This window comes from Ochotona curzoniae, unplaced genomic scaffold (genome assembly GCF_017591425.1).
Source record: "Ochotona curzoniae isolate NIBS_2020 unplaced genomic scaffold, NIBS_Ocur_1.0 contig_2404, whole genome shotgun sequence".
Taxonomy (NCBI): Eukaryota; Metazoa; Chordata; class Mammalia; order Lagomorpha; family Ochotonidae; genus Ochotona; species Ochotona curzoniae.
The window spans coordinates 7,826,847-7,845,985 of record NW_024465451.1 but is presented as its reverse complement, the minus strand read 5'-3'; the positions used below and the strand labels follow the sequence as shown (position 1 = coordinate 7,845,985).

At 51.6% G+C, this 19,139-nt stretch overlaps 1 protein-coding gene across 1 annotated transcript; it reads right to left on the bottom strand.

Moving 5' to 3' along the window:
- Positions 1 to 5,957: 5,957 nt before the first annotated feature.
- Positions 5,958 to 18,867, bottom strand: UTP11 (UTP11 small subunit processome component). The gene is made up of 8 exons (XM_040974250.1): positions 18,721 to 18,867; positions 14,235 to 14,296; positions 11,377 to 11,479; positions 10,911 to 11,024; positions 9,943 to 10,036; positions 9,712 to 9,842; positions 6,943 to 7,053; positions 5,958 to 6,235 (listed from the first exon to the last, which is right to left on the bottom strand). The coding sequence occupies exons 1-8, from the start codon at positions 18,781 to 18,783 to the stop codon at positions 6,152 to 6,154; spliced, it is 762 nt and encodes a 253-aa protein (XP_040830184.1). The 5' UTR covers positions 18,784 to 18,867; the 3' UTR covers positions 5,958 to 6,151.
- Between the last annotated feature and the right edge of the window lie 272 nt (positions 18,868 to 19,139).

Genomic DNA, 19,139 nt, shown 5'->3' with positions numbered 1-19,139 from the left:
TGTCTCCTTTAAGGGAATTAGTTGGGAAAAGATGGTCCTGCCTCGGGGAGGGGGGTTGGAGGGAAGCTGGGGCTGAACAGCTCCAGCCCCTCTGGGGGCTCCATGAGGGGGAGGGCTGCCCCAGCAGGATGACAGAGAGATGATTAAACCCACAGAGAAGATTGATAAGGGAGCTAAACAGCTGCAACTCTACAAGGTGGGCTGGGGACAGATCTCATCTTGTCCTGGCGGCACTCGGTGATGGGGGCTGGGCCAGCCTGAGTGAGCTCATGACCCACACAGGCTCTGGAGCAGAAAGGGGCGGCTCATGGAAGGCTGCTTCCCTCCTACCCAACCTCCCCCACGTCCTGATCAAAGGCTCTGATGATGGTTCCAGGGCCCTGACCGGACCCCCTCCCTAGCCCCATAATTTCCTCCGTACCTAACACCCATGTGTACTTGGACGGCATGTCCCTTCTCCCTGGAGCCCCCTTTACTCACAGCATCTCTGCCTCAGCTCTCACTCTCGTTATTATTAGATGTGATTTACAGCGGAAACGCTGAGTCAGACGACCAAACACTCCCCAGACAGAGGCAATGGGAAAGGGCAGTCCGGAGAAGCAGGTCCCCTGTGGACAGGGCTCCCCTGTGGACAGGTCTCCTGTGGATGGGGACTGGGAGCCGGGCACGTGGGCTCTGATTCCTGATTCGGGTGACATGTCGCCCTGTGTTGTTTCTCTTGACGCTGCAGGCCCCAGGTCTTCATCTGGGACTCTTGGACCTCTGAACGCATTTTCCGAAGCGCGCCCAGCCTCCCGGCCTCACCCAATGGCCTGAGTCTTCCTCGGAAGATTTCAGCAAACAGCCAGGTGGTCCTGAAGCCTGGAAATGAGGCAGCTCTGCAAGGCCCCACTTTTCCTGAACAGGAAGGCTCATGCTGTACAAGGTGGCCCCTGATCTGAGAGCTGGAGACAGGCAGGAAAAGTGCATTGCTTGGGGTCCCAACCCCCAGCTCCACAAGCAGAAAGCCAGGCACCGTGCTGCTGTGGGGGTCCACAAGCTCCAGAGTGCAAGGCGAGCATTCACGCCTGTTCCCACCCTTGTGCGCAAGAGCGTAGTGGGCAGGTCTGTCTCTGCTCCCTGGGTCTCTGACTCCCTGGCAGGGAGGAACTGGGCATTGTTGCCAAAAATAAACGTTCCCTCTCCCGCTCCCTGGCTCCTGGCTCCCGCTCATTAGGATGCGTGGCGTTTGGCTGCGGTCCCACACCTTGCAGCTCATTATAAATATGCAGTCGCTGCTGGCGCTACCCCAATCATCTCTGCAATCAGAGCTTTTAATTAGGTTAATTAAATTGTATCAAATCTCGCAGGGACGCAGTTCACTGATGCTGATGAGGCAGCCAAAACAGACCCCAGCTCCTCGGCTAATGAAGGCCGCTGCCTGCCTGCGCAGTGAGGGAGCAGGAACGCATAATAAATGGCCCCGTCCTCTGGGAGGAGCTGCTGCCCAAGCCCCGAGCTCTGGGGACCCCGCCAAGGGTCTGCAACCAGCTGCAGCAGAGGCCCCAGGGACCATCGTCATCACCAGAGAAATAGCCAAGGTAGCTTCAGGACCGGGACAGGTGGGCAGGTGGGCAGCCTGAGCACCTGCTACCACTACACGGCAAACTCAAGTGTCCCTCTAAGACTGGGGATTTCCGTGTCTCCCTCCTCCAGAATAGGCCAACATGGTCAGAAACACACACACACACACACACACACACACACACACACTGCCCCCCCCCCGACTAGCTATCAAGACCAGACCAAGATAGAAAGCCCCCCACACAAACACACCCATTGCCCCCTCTGACTATCCTACTAGCTACCAAGGCCAGGCCAGGTTAGAAAGCCCATCTAGTGTTTAGAAGGCTACCACCCAGTCACGGGACGGGAGCCACCCCCAGGTTTCTGTGCCAGGTAGACCTTGTACTTTCCTATCTTGTGTTTCACCTACAGACCCCTCTCTGGGATAGGACCCCTTGAGATTGTCAGCTTCCTTCACACCGCTCCCCTCCTCCTGGCTGTCCCACGCCCCAAGGTGCTGGAGACCTCAGGGCCCTGCACCGTCCTCTGCTGCCTTGTATTGTGATGGCACACGCATGGGAGGAGCTGCCACCTCCAAAGGGGCTGTCCCTGATTCTCTCCTCAGCCGAGCCCCGCCCCGTCCCTGGTCACAGATCTGAGCAGATGAAGGGAGAAGGGGAAATTTGCAGTACTCTGGGGACAGGTGGTTTCTGCTACAGAAGCTGGTTTTTTGATTGGGAAAGCTTTTTTTTTTCCAACCACCAATGTGAAAACCCGAAATCCGAAACCACCACCGCCACCCCATCACCCCAAACCCCACCCGATGCCCCACACTTCTGTCACCTGAGAGAAGCTGCTGCGTAACTGAGAGAAAGCTGCAAATGAGTCAGGCTGATGCAGGTGGGGGGGCGGGGGAGGGGACAGGCTGCCCAGGTGTCCCTGGGCACCATGGCTTATTAAGCGATGATGCAAGCAAGGCCATCAGGTGGCAGGTGGCATCTACCCTCTTTTTTTTTTAAGATACTATTTTATTTATTTATTTTTAAAGATTTGTTTTATTTTTACTGGAAAGTCAGAATTACAAAGAGGAGAAACAGAGAGGAAGATCTTCTGTCCGATGATTCACTCCCCCAAGTGGCCACAACTGCTGGTGCTGCGTTGATCCGAAGCCAGGAGCCAGAAACCTCTTCCAGGTCTCCCACATGGGTGTAGGATCCAAGGCTTTGGGCCGTCCTCAACTACTTCCCCAGGCCACAAGCAGGGAGCAGGATGGGAAGCAGGGCCACCAGGATTAGAACCAGCACCCATATGGGATCCTACTGTATTCAAGACTTTAGTCAGTAGGCTACCACACCAGGCCCACCTACCCGCCCCCTTCAAACACAGCAGTCCTGGCATAAACACCACCTGTGTAAGCCCTTGGCTCTGGCCCAGGCTCTCGCATCACCCTGCAGGAGCAAGGGCTCCAGACCACAGAGTGGACGCCAACGCCCTCCTTCTCACACAAGAGGCTGTGACCATCAAGTACTGTGGCCTGATGGGCATAGAGAGTTCAGTTAGGAGAAACACAAGTGGACCAGAACTTCCCCCAATGTACAGGGCTGGATCCTGGAGGAAGGGACGGGGGATTCCCACGGAGTGCGAGGCAGCACGGTGGAGCTTTTTGCTGTTGATCCTTGGCCTCGCCTAGAGAACAAGCAGAAGCATGCACTGGGCAGTCTCGAGAGTCTGAGGAGCGGACTTCAGGAAGGTCGGCCTGTTGCGCGGCTTCTCCCTCATCTCTCCCTGCACTTCTGCCGACACAACCAGGGAGCCCGCGGGAGCCCTGCCAGTCGGCAGGCCCCGTGACCGGGCTGGCTAGCAAGCGCGCACCCTCTGACCCTCGGAGGCAGCTGCACAAACCCAGGGAGCCTGCCAACTCGGCTCCAAGATGCATCTCAGGTGCGCCCCAGGTCCTCCGCTCTCCTGGGGCTTCGAGCCAGGACTCCCTTACCCAAGGCCTGGCCCGCCCTTCCCAACACCCAGGGCATGAGGCTCCAGGACCTGGCAGGCTGTGCGGGCTGGGGGAGGAAGGGGGAGCAACACCACACACTTACTCACCTCACTGTCTCAAGTCGCAACAGGCCCTGGCCTCACCGGCCTCCACAGGTAGGCAGAGTGAGTCGGTGTCGGTTGGCTGCCTTCCCTGCGGCGGGACATGTGGCTCTAATTGTTGGGCTGCCCTAGCAGCATGGGAGACTGTGAGCTACACACACACTCAGAACTGCAGAAGATGCCCATCATGTCTTGGGGGGGTTGGGGGAGAGTGCTGGGGAACGGAGGGGAGGGGAGGGGAGGAGAACAGAGGGGAGGAGAGGGCCCACCCTCTGGGAAACCTAGGGCTCCACATCAGAGCCCCAGGAAAGACCCCCCGCCAGTGCTCCCCATTGGGAAGGGAAAGCCCTCTCCTGCCCAGCCCTGATCTCAGGGCCAAGCTCATCTCAAGCTCAGGGGGGAGAAAAATCACCTCCACAAAGCTCTTTCCCACCAGGACCCGAGGTTCAACAAACAAATCCACACGGAGCCCCCACAGAAGCAGCCAAGTGTGCTTAAGTGGGTGGACACAGGCTTGCCCAGAACAGCCCGCAGGGAAGGGACAGCAGCTCCATCTGCTGGGCCCTTTTCCATTCTGTCACTAGGAATTGGTTCTTTCCGAAGATGCAAAGTTGGAAAAAGCGGCAGTTCCCTTGAAGAAGGCAGCTGGAGGTTGACAGCCTCCTGCATCACAGGCCTCCATCAGGCCGACTGGAGCTGAACCAGAGCCCTGACTCCCAGCAACGCTCTCCACCTCCCCAGGCTGCCCACAGCCAGGCTGGCACGCCAGCAGCTCCAATCACACCCTGGGCCCAGAGAGGTAGATCCAAAGGAAATGACACCGGTTACTCTTCCCAGAGCCAAGGGTCCCACTGATCTCCAAAGCGCTGGTCCATTCTCAGAGCCCAGCAGGCAGGAGCCCATCCAGGGCTAATCACAAGGAAGCCAATTTCTGGCCCTCAGTGTCCCTGCGCCAGACATGCCTCAGGGGAACAGTGATTCAGGACACCCTGATGCTCTTACAGTCCTCTAGTAATCTCTGGCCTGGAAGTGATGGTTCTCCAAGAAACCAGACTTCCTGCTGCTGTTGGGCCCAGGTTCTGGCCTCTCTAAGAGTCACTACTTCCGTCTCTGTACCGGAGGGTGTGTAGGTGCTCCCATACCCACTTCACAGGCTCTGTGTGCCTGTTGCTGGGAGGCCTATGGAGTGTGTGTGCCTACCTGGGGGGGTGGGTGCTTCATGCGAAGGCATTCGGCATAAAGAACTCCTAACTCTTCCCACCTCTCTAACCAGCAGGAGCAAGAGACAGAATGAGAACAGCCCAGAACAGAGCCTGCTGGCTCAGCTCGCTCCTCCCCAACACCGGCCCTTTGGGACTCAAGTCTCCTAATACTCCAAGCCTGAGCCAAGCTCCGGAGCTCCCAGAAGGCCGTCCAGACAGCCTGAACAGCCTTCCTGAAGACAGAGGTTACTGCTTCCTGCTTGCAGGTTGCCCGGATGTGAACCCCACCAAGTACACCCTGAGGACACAGGCATTCACTCTTGGCTTTGTGTGGAACTTTAAAGTATTAACAAAAAAAAAAAAAAATCATGATCTGTCAGCTCCAAGCAAAGCTGTTCCCTCTCTAGGCAGTGAGGTGTGAGCCAGCTCCCAGAACCCTGCTCCCCACCATGCACTCAAGCATGCTCATTCCTGTCCAGGCTCGGCCTACGACTGCCATTCCGGCAGGACAGGAAGACTCTGGGCAAGGAGGGCCACTGCCCCGCATGGCCTGGGGTCTGTACGCCCAGGGCAAAGGACTGGGCCATTTAGTCACAACTTTGGGGCAGGATCCTGAGTGGGGCAGGAACAGAGGGGGGTCTCTTAGGAACACCTGTGACTTTCCAACTCCTAGAGAGCTCTAAATTCTGAGGAGAAAAGCCCTCCTGGGCAACCTACAAAACCACCTGAACATCCCGTGAAAGAATGAGGATGTCAACTCACTAGATAAAATATTACATAATCATTAAAAAAAGTTACTTTAATTTTAACCATGAGCATATATTATTTAAAAAAAAAAACTTAAGTAATGTAACAAAAATGCGAAAGAACTATTTTAAAAATGACCATATAAAAAATGTTTACCATAACTTACAACTGACAAACAAAACCTGGGGTATGGCTTACCAAAGGGAAGAAAGGAATTAAAAGGCTCACAGGAGTTGGACCAGAATGAGACTGAGTTACCGTTCTTGAGTAAGTACCGGTTACGGATGAACTCACCTTCTTTCCTGACTTGCAGTACAGAGATGATCTAACTTCCACAGGAACACAGACATACACACACGAGAGCGGGACTGGTCTCGCAACCCAGAAACAACAGGGGTTTTAATGTTGATCACAGAAAGCTATCAGATGTCAACCTGACAGTAAATCACGCTTACAAATAGGAAAACCATGTCCCGCAGACTGATGCAGCCAGAAGCCACCACGAAACATGCATCCTATGCAGCGACTTCCGGTGGAGAATGATGAGGCTTCCCTCTAACACATCAACGTTTTCGACGACTCTCAAATTTGTAAATGGCTGGGGAGTTGACGGTTTCTTTCCTCACCTTCACCCTCTGGGTTTTGTCCTGCAGGAGTGACCAGGCCATCAGTCAGTGGGAGGGTCTCCTGCGCAGGATGGCTAACACGCTCGCTGTGAGAAGGGCCCGGCCAGCCCTCCTCCCAGCACACGCCACGCAGGCTCCCACCCCGTCTGCCATGGAGGAATGTCTCCCTCGGCCCCCAGGACAAGACACGCTACAGACATCCTTGAGCAAACGGAGGGACTCGAGCAGCGTTTCATTTAAAACCATACATTTTAATTCTCTCGTGGAACCCCAGTTGAGAAAGGCTGACCTAGACGATCTGCAAGGCTAAAGAATCTGACATTTAGAGGAAAGGTAAGAATATGAAAGAGGCATCGTATGGTCCTCGGCTCTGCTATTTAACTACACAATGTTGTCTATTTTTAAACATCAATGAGTAACACGCACTGTTTTGTTAACCTGTTTAAATGTTACAGGAGCTGCTCATAAGCTATAAAGTTCACATGCCACCCGATCCTACCCTCTGCTGTTCCAAGGCACTGACTAATAACCCCCTTATTACCTTCTTAATCAAGGAACATGTCAACACTGTCGGAGCAACAGACACTGGCTGAGACCACTGCCCCCGAGGAGCAGACATTTTCACTGGGGTGGATTTACACTCAGCTAAAACCCAGTCTCAGCTAAGACCTTTACAAGGGGGAGAAAAGAAAGAAGATAAAAAGGCCCAAAACGCCCTGTGCTCTCACCATAAGATCTTTGCGTGTTTGAATTTTCTGAGCGGTGACAAACAATTCCTTCTCCCGTTCAATCCGCTGCTTCAGGCAGTTATATTGCTTCTGCCTCTCCTTAGCTATTCGCTGTGTTAAGACATTATCAGTACAACAATTAACAGGATGAAATGTATTAAAGACCATGTCTTAATCCACTTAAGCCCATGCATATGAATGACACATCAATTCTTTCCTCACGCAAAACCAGGAACACAATTACTTATATGTCCACTTTAGGAACATGACACTCCAGAGCTCAAAGGAACCTGGGGTGCTATCTCACTGACACCTGTCGTTTTACAAAGGCTCAAAAGTAAGGCCCAGGGGAGGAAAAACAACGGTGACCAAGCGGATGCAGCTGCCCCTGGATCAGCGTCATGACCGCTACACGTCACACAGCCCAGGGACACCTGGGCAGCTTCTACACTGTGCTACTGGCAGTTTCGTGTGTGTGTGTGCCCCAGCCACCTAAGATGATGGCAGGAATGAGAGTACAGCCAAGTCACACAGTGTGCCTCCACCTAGCAATCTTTGAACTTGGAAAAGCAAAATTTCTCAGCAAGAATGACCTGAGACTGTCTCACTGCTTCTTACTCCTCCAAGAACAGCAGGCTCCGAAGGGCAGAGCCACTGACAGCAGCTTAGGGTTTTCTCTTGAGATGAAAGTGCAGGCCAGTTCGCACAGAACAGTGCAAACACATACAGCCACCTGGAAGGAGGCCTGTTCACACACGGTATACCCCCAGGAGTCACACACTCAACTCCCTGGCAATCTACCCACCAGCAGTGCTTTTTAACTTTATCTTACTTGAAACCAGAATTACTTAGAGAAGGAGAGACAGACACAGAGCGAGTCCATCTACTGCTTCACTCCCCAAATGGCTGCGAACAGCCAGACCTGGGAGCTAAATGCACTTTCTGGGTCTCCCACACAGAGTGCAGGAGTCTGGGGCCATCCTCTGCTACTTTCCAAGACCATAAGCAGGGAGCTGGATCAGGAGTGGAGCATCCGGGGCACAGGCGGAGAATCAGCCTGCTATGCTACTGTGCCAGCCACGGCAGCTCCTTAATAAAAACTACTTTGCTTTAAATGAAACAATCAAAAGAAACCACAGAACCAGGTAAAACGGTAAGACGCTGTGGCAGTAACTACTCTAGATAAGGAGTCCAGAACACTAGACTCTCAAGGGCCTCCAACAATACTCAAGAAGCGTCACTAACACAGCTAACTGAAAATACAACCAGGGCCTGGCGCAACAGCCTAGTGGTTAAGGTCCTCGCCTTGCACACACCAGGATCCCACATGGGTGCCAGTTCGTATTCTGGCTGCCCTGCTTCCCATTCAGCTCTCTGCTTGTGGCCTGGGAAAACAGTCGAGGATGGCCCAAAGCCTTGGGACCCTGCACCCATATGGGAGACCCAGAAAAAGCTCCTGGCTTCAGATCAACTCAGCTCCAGCTACTGTGGCCACCTGGGGAGTGAACCAGCAGACAGAAGATCTTCTTCTCTGTCTCTCCTTCTCTCTGTAAATCTGAGATTCCAACAAAAATAAATTTTTATTTTTTTAAAGAAAACATGACCAATTGTCAAAGGGTGCCAGCTGGCCAGCCACTCCGCTGTGAGAACTGTCAGCTCTGTCAGGGGACCGTTCCGGGGCCTCAGACGTCAGCAATTCGCCAATCCCTGCGCAGCCTCACAGCAGTGGTTTCAGACAGCTTTTGTTTTCCCTTTATTGCACAGACTGTCAAATTTATGGGATTACCCAATATAGTCAAACTAATTATGGGTATTTATATTACTAAAGCAAGTTTAGCTGCCTCTGAGCTAGAGAAAACTGCTGTGAAATTAAACATTGGAAGCAAAACTGATGCGGTGTAAATGATTCAGATCAAAACAGAACAGCTGTCTGCTCGAAACACACTGACAGCATTTTTTTAAATGAATCAGTCAGAAGTGAGAGTTCAACTTGGAAGGCTTTGAGAAGAAGCCTGCCTTCTCCATGGCCCACATACAGGGACAGGAAGCATCAAAAGTCAACGGGCCACGGTGCATTAATATGAGAGACCTTTCCGTATGCGCACTCATCACTAAAGGGCCAATATCAAAGCACTGTGCGCCAAGTCCCTTCCCCTTCAGTGTCGCCTCCTTTCGCTGCACTTGAGCCTGCTGGTGTCTGTTACAAGGATAAAAATACTAGTGCTTGGAGTGGCAAGATTGACAGCAATTCATAACTGCTGCAATATCAAAACCACTTGAGCAAGAACCTCAGAGCATGCCCTACATCCGGGACCTGGGGAGGGTGGGAAAATGGGTGGGCCTTCTCCCTTCATACCCCCCTTTAAACGTGAAGGTAACAATATGGAAAACATACTAGTCTTATCCACTTTCCTGTAGCCCTTGAACCTTCTTACCCTAATTAACTATGTAAAGAATGTCAAAATAAAAATTAAAAAAAAAAAAAAAAAGGATAAAAATACAAAGAACATGGTCTAAGCTGGGACACAAACCCGGAGCTGCAGCCCAGAGGAGAAGCTCCTCATCACTGCATCTCACGTCCTCTGGTCTCAGACACCGAGAACCCTCCACCACTTCCGCTGCCATCACCAAACCCTCCTTTTACTGTGCTAAGAAAACAGGATGTATTTTCCTCACAATTAAATTACTTATGTAATGTAATTTCAGTGGCAAAAGTGAGCAATCTAGACCCCTCTGGATTCACATCTGAATAACGAGGGAGAAAATTACCTTGAGTCGAGTCTGATGGGTGACTCCTTTCACCCTCTCCTTCTGCAAGGTCTCTATCCTAGGTCTATTGAAGACTCTGTCAACTAGTTCCGGGGCTGTCTGCAGATGAGTCGCAACATCAAACTGTGCAACTAAAATTCAACACAATCCTTAAGGCACTGTCAGTCTGGAACACCACCCAGCCCACACTGGTGGGAGGGACCATCCCAGGAACTTTCAAACATTCCATACCTTCCTTTTTGGTGTCAAAAAAGAATATATGCTTCTTCTGTTGCTTCCCCTGGAAATCCAGCAGATGGAGCTCTGACTTCAGTCTTTCAATTTTCTAGAATACAGAATATGGTGTGACTTTACATTGGACTTGGTGTGACTTTACATTGAACTTTTCTAAGCTATCAGGAATAAACGTGCAAAAACTGAACACCATCTCGCATCAGGACTGTCACTCAGCAAAGAAGTCCTTTCGCTCTTCTAAAGAAAAGGACTGCTGAGGCCAATCCAGCACTGACGACGTGTCAGGCACTGAGCCAAACCTTTCACAAAAAGCACCCTTAATTTTTACAATCTTCAGAGACACAAACAACAAAACAGCCTCAGGAGGTGCACCTGCCATCTCATGCTGCTAGCAAATGGCAAAGGCTGAATTCAAACCTATGTCTGTCTCAGTTCCAAATCTAAACGTTTTCTGCTCCAACATGCTGGCTATAATTCTTCGCTCAAAAAAATAGAATTTTTTTTTTTTTTTTTATTTTAAAGGGAGAATAACAGATACAGAGCAGAAGGCGAGAGCAAGAAAAAGAAAGAAAAGATGAACCACCCTGGGGTTCCCTCACCAGATGGGCCACACAACAGTCCAGGTTGGGCCAAGCTGAAGCTAGGGTCCAAGGACTAACTCATGGACCCCCACACGGGTGGCAGGGGCACACGCACTTGGGCTACCACCTGCACATTTCCCAGGCACAGCAGCAGGAAGCGGGATCAGAAGCAGAGCAGCTGGAATCAAACCAGTACTCTGATACAGCAGGCTTAACCTGAGCACCTTATCAGTCACCACACTGACTGAGATTCCTGATCACCATCACCATCACACACACACTAAGACTGAAGACGTCAGAAGAAATTAACTGAACAATGGACACCGAGTGACATTTCCTTTCTTAACAAACATGAGCAAATCAGAACAAAGAGTTAACTGTCACCTTAGCTTCTGCAACTCTTTTCATTTCAATATATTTGACATCCTGGGTCCTCATGAGCTTCAGCTGCTCAGGAGTGACTTCTTCCTTATTCTCCTTGATAACATGAACTCCATCCTACAACCCAATTACAAAAGATACATTGCCTTTTAGATTAATGTCATCATATAAATTGTTGGCAGAACTCACAGCAAGAACAAACACAACCAAATGTGCTATGCCAACAGCAGACAGGGCACAGACCCCAGAAGTGCATGCTCAACGCAGGACCTCTGGCCACCCACTCCTGGCACAACTCCAGGTGTGACATAACCCAGATTCAGCAGAAATGCATGCCACCTTGGACACTGACCAAGAGCTCCCGGACCAAATGGAGAATGGCCAGGGCCAAGGTTCCCTCCTCCCCCCGGCACCAACCTCCCCACACCCCCGCCTTTATGTTCCAACAGCTGGGGCTGAAAATACCCACCTGGAGTTTAACACGCGTCATCTTATAGTAAAATTCATCTGGATTTTTTTCCAGAGCCTTCTTTCGGAGAGCCCTGAGGTATTCTTGTTTTTTGTGGTAGTCACTGAAAAGCAGGTCAAGAATGGTTTATTGAAGGAAAACAGTAATAAGCAGAAACCTTTAGAGGCAGGTCTAAGTTCACACCACATGAGGCCAAGAAGGCCAGAGCAGCACCTGACTGAGTGTGCGCCACACTCCACTGTCACTGGACTGGACTTTCCTACCTCCCTGAAATCTACTTGTCCCCACCCCACGGATTTCGGTGCCTCAGACTCCACGACAGACACCACACAGAGCAGAGACTGAAATTCCTTGGCCAGGGACGATCAAGCTGACTCCCAAGCTACAGGCACAATGGCCTAATTCATGGACCCCAGTGCCAACCACCTGGAATCAGTCGTGGCCTCCACCCTTCCTGCGCTGAGTGACTTCGAGTAATTTAGTCAGTCACGCCATATGCCAATTTTCTTTTTAAAGATTTACTTATTTTTATTGGAAAGCCAGATGTACAGAGAGAAGGAGAGACAAAGATCTTCCATCTGCTACTTCACTGCCCAAATGGCCACAAAGGCCAGAACTGAGTCTATCCGAAGCCAGGAACCAAAAGCTTTCTCTTGTTCTCCCACATGGGTGCAGGGTACCAAAGCTTTGGACTACACTCAACTGCTTTCCCAGGCCACAAGCAGGGAGCTGGATGGAAAGTGGAGCAGCCAGGACACAAATCAGCACAAATACTAGTGTCAGTGCCTGCAGGCAGAGGATCAGCCAAATGATCCATTGTGCTGGTTCTCTATATGTCAATTTCATCTGTAAAATGAGGGCAAGAACAACTTACACAAGAAGGTTGATGGGAGGAGGGAGTGAGCGTAAGATTTGTTAACCTCCTAGAACACTGCCTGGTCTGGCACTCAGCTATTGTTCCCAGCTACTCTGGGGCTGGGCCCGGAGCCTTGCACATAAAGGAATCCCATATGGGGGCTGGTTCATGTCCCAGCTGCTCCATTTCCCATCCAGTTCCATGCTTGTAGCCTGGGAAAGCAGTAGAGTACGGCCCAAAGCCACAGGACCCTGTACCAGAATAGGAGACCCAGAAGATGCTCCTGGCTGCTAGCTTTGGACTGGCTTAGCTCCAATGGCTGCAGTCACTTGGGAAGTGAGCCAGCAGATGGAAGATCTTTCTCTGCATCTCCTTCTCTTTGTATATCTGCCTTTCAAACAAAAAAAATAAAATAAATCTTTAAAAAAAAAACCTCTGGGGCCCGGCGGAGTGGCCAAGCGGCTAAAGTCCTCACCTTGAATGCGCCGGGATCCCATAAGGGCACCGGTTCTAACCCCAGCAGCTCCACTTCCCATCCACCTTCCTGATTGTGGCCTGGGAAAGCAGTCAAGGATGGCCCAATGTTTTGGGACCCTGCACCTGCGCGGGAGACCCGGAAAGAAGTTCCTGGATCCTGGCTTCGGACCGGCATAGCATCGACCGTTGTGGTCACTTGGGGAGTGAATCATCGGAAAGAAGATCTTCCTCTCTGTCTCTCCTCCTCTCTGTATATCTGACTTTCCAATAAATAAATAAATCTTTAAAAAAAAAAAAAAAAAAAAAAAAAACCTCTGAAGCTGGTGGCCAATATCATGGCATAGCAAAAAGCTTCACCTGCAGCACCAGCATCTCATATGGGCACTGATTCAAGTCCCAGCTGCTCCACTTCTGATCTAGCAGCAAAAGATGACCCAAGGGCCTGGGCCCCTGCATCCACGTGAGAAACCTGGAGGAAGCGTTTCACCATCCCTGCTCCAGCTGCTGTGGCCATTGTCAGCAGTGAGCCAACAGATGGGAGAGCTCTCTGTCCTTCTCTTCCGTGTAATTCTACCTTTCAAATAAAGATAACACAATCTTAAAAAAAAAAAAAAAAGAAAACCCCTAAGTTTGGGGATGGCATTGTGGTGTAGCAAGTTAAGCTCCCGCCTCAGACATCAGCATCCTGTAAATGTTTCGAGTCCAAGCTGCTCCACTTCTGGTCTAGTTTCCTCCTAATGTCTAGGAAAGCAACAGTCCTCGGGCCTGCAGCCGTTTGCGAGCCCTGGAGGAGTCGCATGCTCCTGGCCTCGGCCTGGCCCAGGGCTGGCTGCTGCAGTCATGTGGGGAGCGAACCAGCACATGGAAGGTATGTGTCTCTCCTCCTCTTGATATTCTTGCCTTGTAGTTCAATAGTGTGACATCTTTAAATCAAAAGGAGACTTTGGGATCTACAGAAACGCACTCAATCCACCACAACCTTCTGTGCCAACATGAGGACCTCAGCCGCCATGTTAGCTTACCAAAAAATCACAAAGTGCTCTGCAAATGAAGTGCTAAAGAAAAAGAAGAACGGGATAATTGTTTTCCAAAATGTTTTCAGAGTTCATTATCACCCACGCTCAGGCGCATGAATCCGTCTTTCACAACTCTTCATGCCCCACCACTCACATGATGATGTAAGAGACTCAACAGATGGAACTCTAGATTTTATCTTGCACTTTCAGAAACGGAGAAAAAAAGATTCACATTTGGTTCAAATCCCAAGGCAAACAAAACTCACTGTGAGAAGACAATCCAGCATAACACAACAGAATAAACATTCACAATACTACCATAGGTAGTAATCGACGTTGTTTAGGTACAGAGCTTAAAGTCACGCACAGCGTGTGACAGCCACCAGGGCATCGGTTATTTTATGAGCGGCAGCAGGTCCTCCTGTGCAGTCCTCTCGGGCACTGCGGCTGCACTGCAGGGAGACTGCCTGCTTTCTGGGCAGCACCTCCACGACAAAGACTGAACTTACTCAGCACGGAGTTTGTAATCCTTCTTTTTCTCTAGCAGGCCCAGATGTTTCCGAAAGCCGGGCTGGAAGACAAAAGAAGAAAAACAGTACTGAGTTTCTCCAGCAAACATAAACTCAAACCAACACCCACCTGCTAAGCTCAGGAGCCGCCCCCGTGCCCTGGCAGCCAACCCCGTCCCCGGCGCCTTCCCCTCCCCGCAGCTGGGCTCTGCCCAGGGGCAGCCGGCTGGTGCGGGTGCCAGACAGGTCACAAACACTGCCGTAGTAGGTTTCTTGGCCTATTAAGGACAGAGAGAGGCCACAATGACTCGGCACTAAGCAACCAGCTGCCAGCTGTACTAAAATTACTACCAACTTAATCCGCCGGCTTATAAAATACTACGAAGGGAAAAGATAGTAACAGGGAGGCAACTGTGGTAAGGCAGCTAAATTTACAGTCTGGAGACTGGTTCAAATCCAACTCTACCTCTTCTCAATCTGTGACCTTGGACAAGTCACTCAGCGTCTCTGAGCTCCCCACAGCGGCACCCACGTCAGGAGGCTATCCTGGGATCCACTGCGCCTCTGTCAGTGCTGGCGCCTGCACACAGGGCACCTGGCAGGGGTCAGCGCTGTGTGGACCGTTCTGATGGTGCCTTTGGCCTAAGGTAGGAGAAAACCCAAGGCTGACACCAAGTACTTTCTCCTCTGACACACACTTGGAAAGCACAGAGGGTACCGAGATTAAATCTGGGTATCAGCTTTCTACAAGCTACCACTTGTTGAAGCACTCAGAATGCGTCAGGGTCTGGCTCGGCACGCTTGCCTATGCCATCCCTGCAGCCAGACTTCGGCAGCACAGCCCTGGTTCCCAGGCAGGCGACGTGCTCTTCTTGTCCCACAAGCTCACCGCGTCCCCACAACAATCCAGCAGGCTCTCCCGCGACCCCAATCTTGCAGAAAACAGAAACAGTTTATAGAGGTCGGCCGAGGAACACGGAACCAGCAAACCAGCCCGCACTGCTGTGCTCTTCCACACGGCACCAGAATAATCTCGACTTCAGAGGAAGTATACACACTCCTCAACTGCTTAACTCCTGTCACAGTTGGTGCAGGATTTTCACTTTTGTTCTCACACATCAACATTCAGCACCTCTTGTAGTAATTTTCAGAGACAGCAAGGAGAGGTTAATACAGCGGTTAAACTCCAGAGTCAGAGGAGCAACAGAAGGCAGACGTGTGATAGCGGCCATGTCCACGCAGACGCATGGACTCACGTTCAGGAGCTGACGTGGCACACAGCCCTCCATCATCAGCACCCAGAGCTCCCGGCTGTCTCGCTCCTGTCAGTCTGTGCACTCACCTGCCTTCACCTCACTTCCCTAGCTCTCCACAGCCAGCTCTGACAGCCCTCTCTTCTCTGGTAATCCACCTGAACTATTTACGACTGTGTCTCTGGAGGTGCTGCTCAATCTCTTCAGGGATGAATCTCTTTGTACAAGGATATCATCCATTTGGAGGGATTTTTTTTAAAGTCGGAGTCAGAGACAGAAGGATCTTCCACCGCTAGATCACTCCTCTCACAGCCCCCACGGCAGGAGCTGGGTAAGGCCCAGTTCAACAACAAGGATCCAACTGGGTGTCCCATGTGGACGGAGGAGCCCAAGTACGTGGGGCATTCTTCCCCTGCCCTCCCAGGTGCACCAGCTGGCACGGGAATCAGAAACAGAGCAGCCCGGTCTCAAACTGCAGGGGCTGAATCCACTGTGGTACAACGCTGGCCCCAAAATAAAGCAGAAGAGGGCGAGAACACTGAGGTGCCACAGCTAAATCACCACCTGTGACACCAACTTCCCATATGCGCTACCCGTTCGAATACTAGCCGCTCCACTTCCAATCCAGCACCCTGCTAATGCACCTGGAAAAGCAGCAAAAGATGGCCCAAGCGCCTGGGTCCCTGCACCCATGTGGCAGACCCAGAAGAGGCTCTAGCTCCTGGTGACAGTCTAGCGTGCCCCTGGCCACAGCAGCTATTTGGACAGCAAACCAGTAAATGGAAGATCCAGCTTTCTGCTTTTCCCTCTCTTTGTAGCCTTACCTTTCAGAGAAAGATAGACAGATAGATACACACATACCTGCGTAGGCAGACAGGTAGGCAGAGCGAGCAGGTGAAGCTGTGTCTAGCATATTCTAAGGATTCAAAAATAAATTACTGGGCCCAGCACAATGGCGCAATGGCTAAATCCTCACCTTAGTAACTCTGCCTTTCAATAAATAAGTCTTTTTAAAAAAAGAAAATAATCTATTTATTGGAAAGGCAGATTTACAGAAAAAAGGGACATATACATAAAGATCTTCCATCCACTGGTTCACTCCAAAATGACAACAAGTTGGAACTGAGCTCATCTGAAGCCAGAGCCAGGAGCTCCCTCTGGGTCCCCCATGTGGGTACAGGTACCCAAGCTTTGGGGGCTCATACACATCCCCAGGCTATAAACAGGGAGTTAGAAGGGAAGTGCAGTACCCAGAATACGAACCAGTGCCCATTAGAGATCCCAACACTTGCAAGGGGAGGATTTAACGAACCCATCATGCGGGGCTCAAATATTTAAAAAAAAAAAATTATGTTGGTGGGCCCAGCACAATAGCTTAGCAACTAAAGTCCTCTCCTTGCATGTACCAGGATGCCATATGGGTGCTGGTTCATATTCCAGCTGCTCCACTTCCCTTCCAGCTCCCGGCTATGTGACCTGGGAAAGCAGTCAAGGACGGCCCAAAGCCTTGGGACCCTGCACCCGCATGGGAGACGTGAAACAAGCTCCTGATTCCTGGCTTCAAACTGGTTCAGCTCCAGCCACTGCAGCCACCTGAGCAGTCAATCAGCGGATTCTCTCGGTGTCTCCTCCCTGTAAATCTGACTTTCCAATAAAAATAAATAAATGTTACAGAAAAGATTTATTTATTATTTTTATTGCAAAGTCAGATACACAGAGAGGAGGAGAGACAGAGAGGAAGATCTTTTGTCCACTCATTCACTCCCCAAGTGAGCGCAACGGCCGGTACTATGCCAATCTGGAGCCAGGAGCCAGGAGCCAGGAACTTCCTCCAGGTCTCCCACATGAGGGCAGGGACCCAAGGCTTTGGGCTGTCCTCGACTGTTTTTCCAGGTCACAAGCAGGGAGCTGGATGGGAAGTGGAGCTGCTAGGATTAGAACCGGCACCCATATGGAATCCCGGAGCGTTCAAGGCGAGGATTTTAGCCACTAGGCCACCACGCCTAGGCCCTGTACCTGCATTTCAAATAAATAAACATTTTCAAAAACAAATGAAACTGCGTTTTTGGACCCAGCATGCCAGGTTTACCTATGTACACCAGTTCTAATCCTGGCTGCTCCACTTCCCATCCAGCTCCCTACTTGTGGCCTGGGAAAGCAGTGGAAGATGGTCCAAAGCCTTGGGACCCTGCACCCGCGCGGGAGATCTGGAAGAGGCTCCTGGCTCCTGGCATTGGACTGGCTCCGCTCCAGCCGCTCCAACTATTTGGACAATGAACCAGCAGACAGAAGACCTCTTGTCTCTCTTCCCTGTAAGTTTGACTTTCCAATAAAAAATAAATACTTTTAAAATAATTGTCTCCTTATTCGTCTTTCAGTATCCTCTAATTTCAAGACACTGGGTGTGAATGCCAGTGGCATCAGCTGCCTGACCTGCACAGTGCTCAAGCTCTGGAGCTGTCTCTCCTCATGTACCAGTGGAGCCAACAACCGTGCCCCAAGCAAGCACTGAGCCCCTGGGCCCCAGCACACAGCAGACACTCACTGGCAGCAAGGCTGGACTTCACAAAACTGCACTGTTGTCACCACACCACTGGGCAAACAGCAAACAATGTCTAAGACATTCATGCTATAATGCTATCAGGCGGGAGAAATGTTCTCTCTCTACGCAGTCTTCGCTCAACCCCAGACAACGACTCGGCTTCAAATCCGCCCTCCGCCTTCTTTCCCCATCTGTATTGTGCAACATCTTTCTTCCACATCACTTGAGAAGCGTCAAGTGGATAAAATGATTCTCCAGGAAAGTTTATTTCTATCCAGCCTCCAGAAAAACGTCCATCCGCGGAACTCCTAAAGTTGTGTGTTCACACACGCTACCTGAGGGTAGTGTTCGTGAGCAATCAAGTTACTCTCTGGTCCTCAGTTTCCTCATCTGTATAATGGGAGTGGAAAAACACCAACATCACAGGGTGTCCCATAAACCCAAGCGCTGGTGGCAGGTCAAGCTCCACGCTGATGACGGCATCTTGCGGCCAGGGACCCACAGGGTGCAGTCACGTGGGCCGTCGGACACGCCAGGCACCGCCCCAGCCACGCCCCCAGCCCGCGAGGCCACGCCCCGAGGTTAGCAGGTATTTGCGTTCATTTACATACAGCGTCCACGACCCGCCGGGACTAGGACCGGCAACCCACGGGATCCCGAGCCAGGGCTCGTGGGGCCTTCGCGGCCCTACCTGGCTTCGCTCTCGGTGTTCCCGCTGCCGAGACTTCGCTGCCTTCCGAAAAGCCGCCGCCATGTCTGCTCGCCCTGGGAAAACCTTAGCGGACAACGCAGTGGCCGCACCGCTTGCGTCGCGCGTCCGCCGATCCTTCCGGAAACAGGCCCGGCCTCCGACTGCTTAGAACCGCCCACCTCGTTGAGGCAGCCTATCCAGACTTGGCCTTTCCGGAAATGCGCTCTGCGGCGTCATCCCCGCCGCAGGCTGCCTCTGGGAAGTGTAGTGCCTAGGTCCAGCCTCGGGGCGCTGCGGGAGTCAGTTCTGATTGGCCAGAGCTTGGCCACGCGTTCCCGAGCTCGCGCCTTCGCGCCGCGCGTTGGCACCTGGGAACACGTGGCTGGCTCTGCCAGGCTGCCGAGCCACGCATGTGCGCA

What these genes read in the sequence shown, in the direction of transcription:
- UTP11 (XM_040974250.1), bottom strand. Translation starts at nt 18,783, where the DNA reads ATGGCGGCGGCTTTTCGGAAGGCAGCGAAGTCTCGGCAGCGGGAACAC. An exon ending in GATTACAAACTCCGTGCTGA is followed by an intron (nt 11,480 to 14,234) that starts GTAAGTTCAGTC and finishes CCTGCTTTTCAG; the next exon opens with TGACTACCACAAAAAACAAG. An exon ending in AAACACGCAAAGATCTTATG is followed by an intron (nt 6,236 to 6,942) that starts GTGAGAGCACAG and finishes TCACTCCTGCAG; the next exon opens with GACAAAACCCAGAGGGTGAA.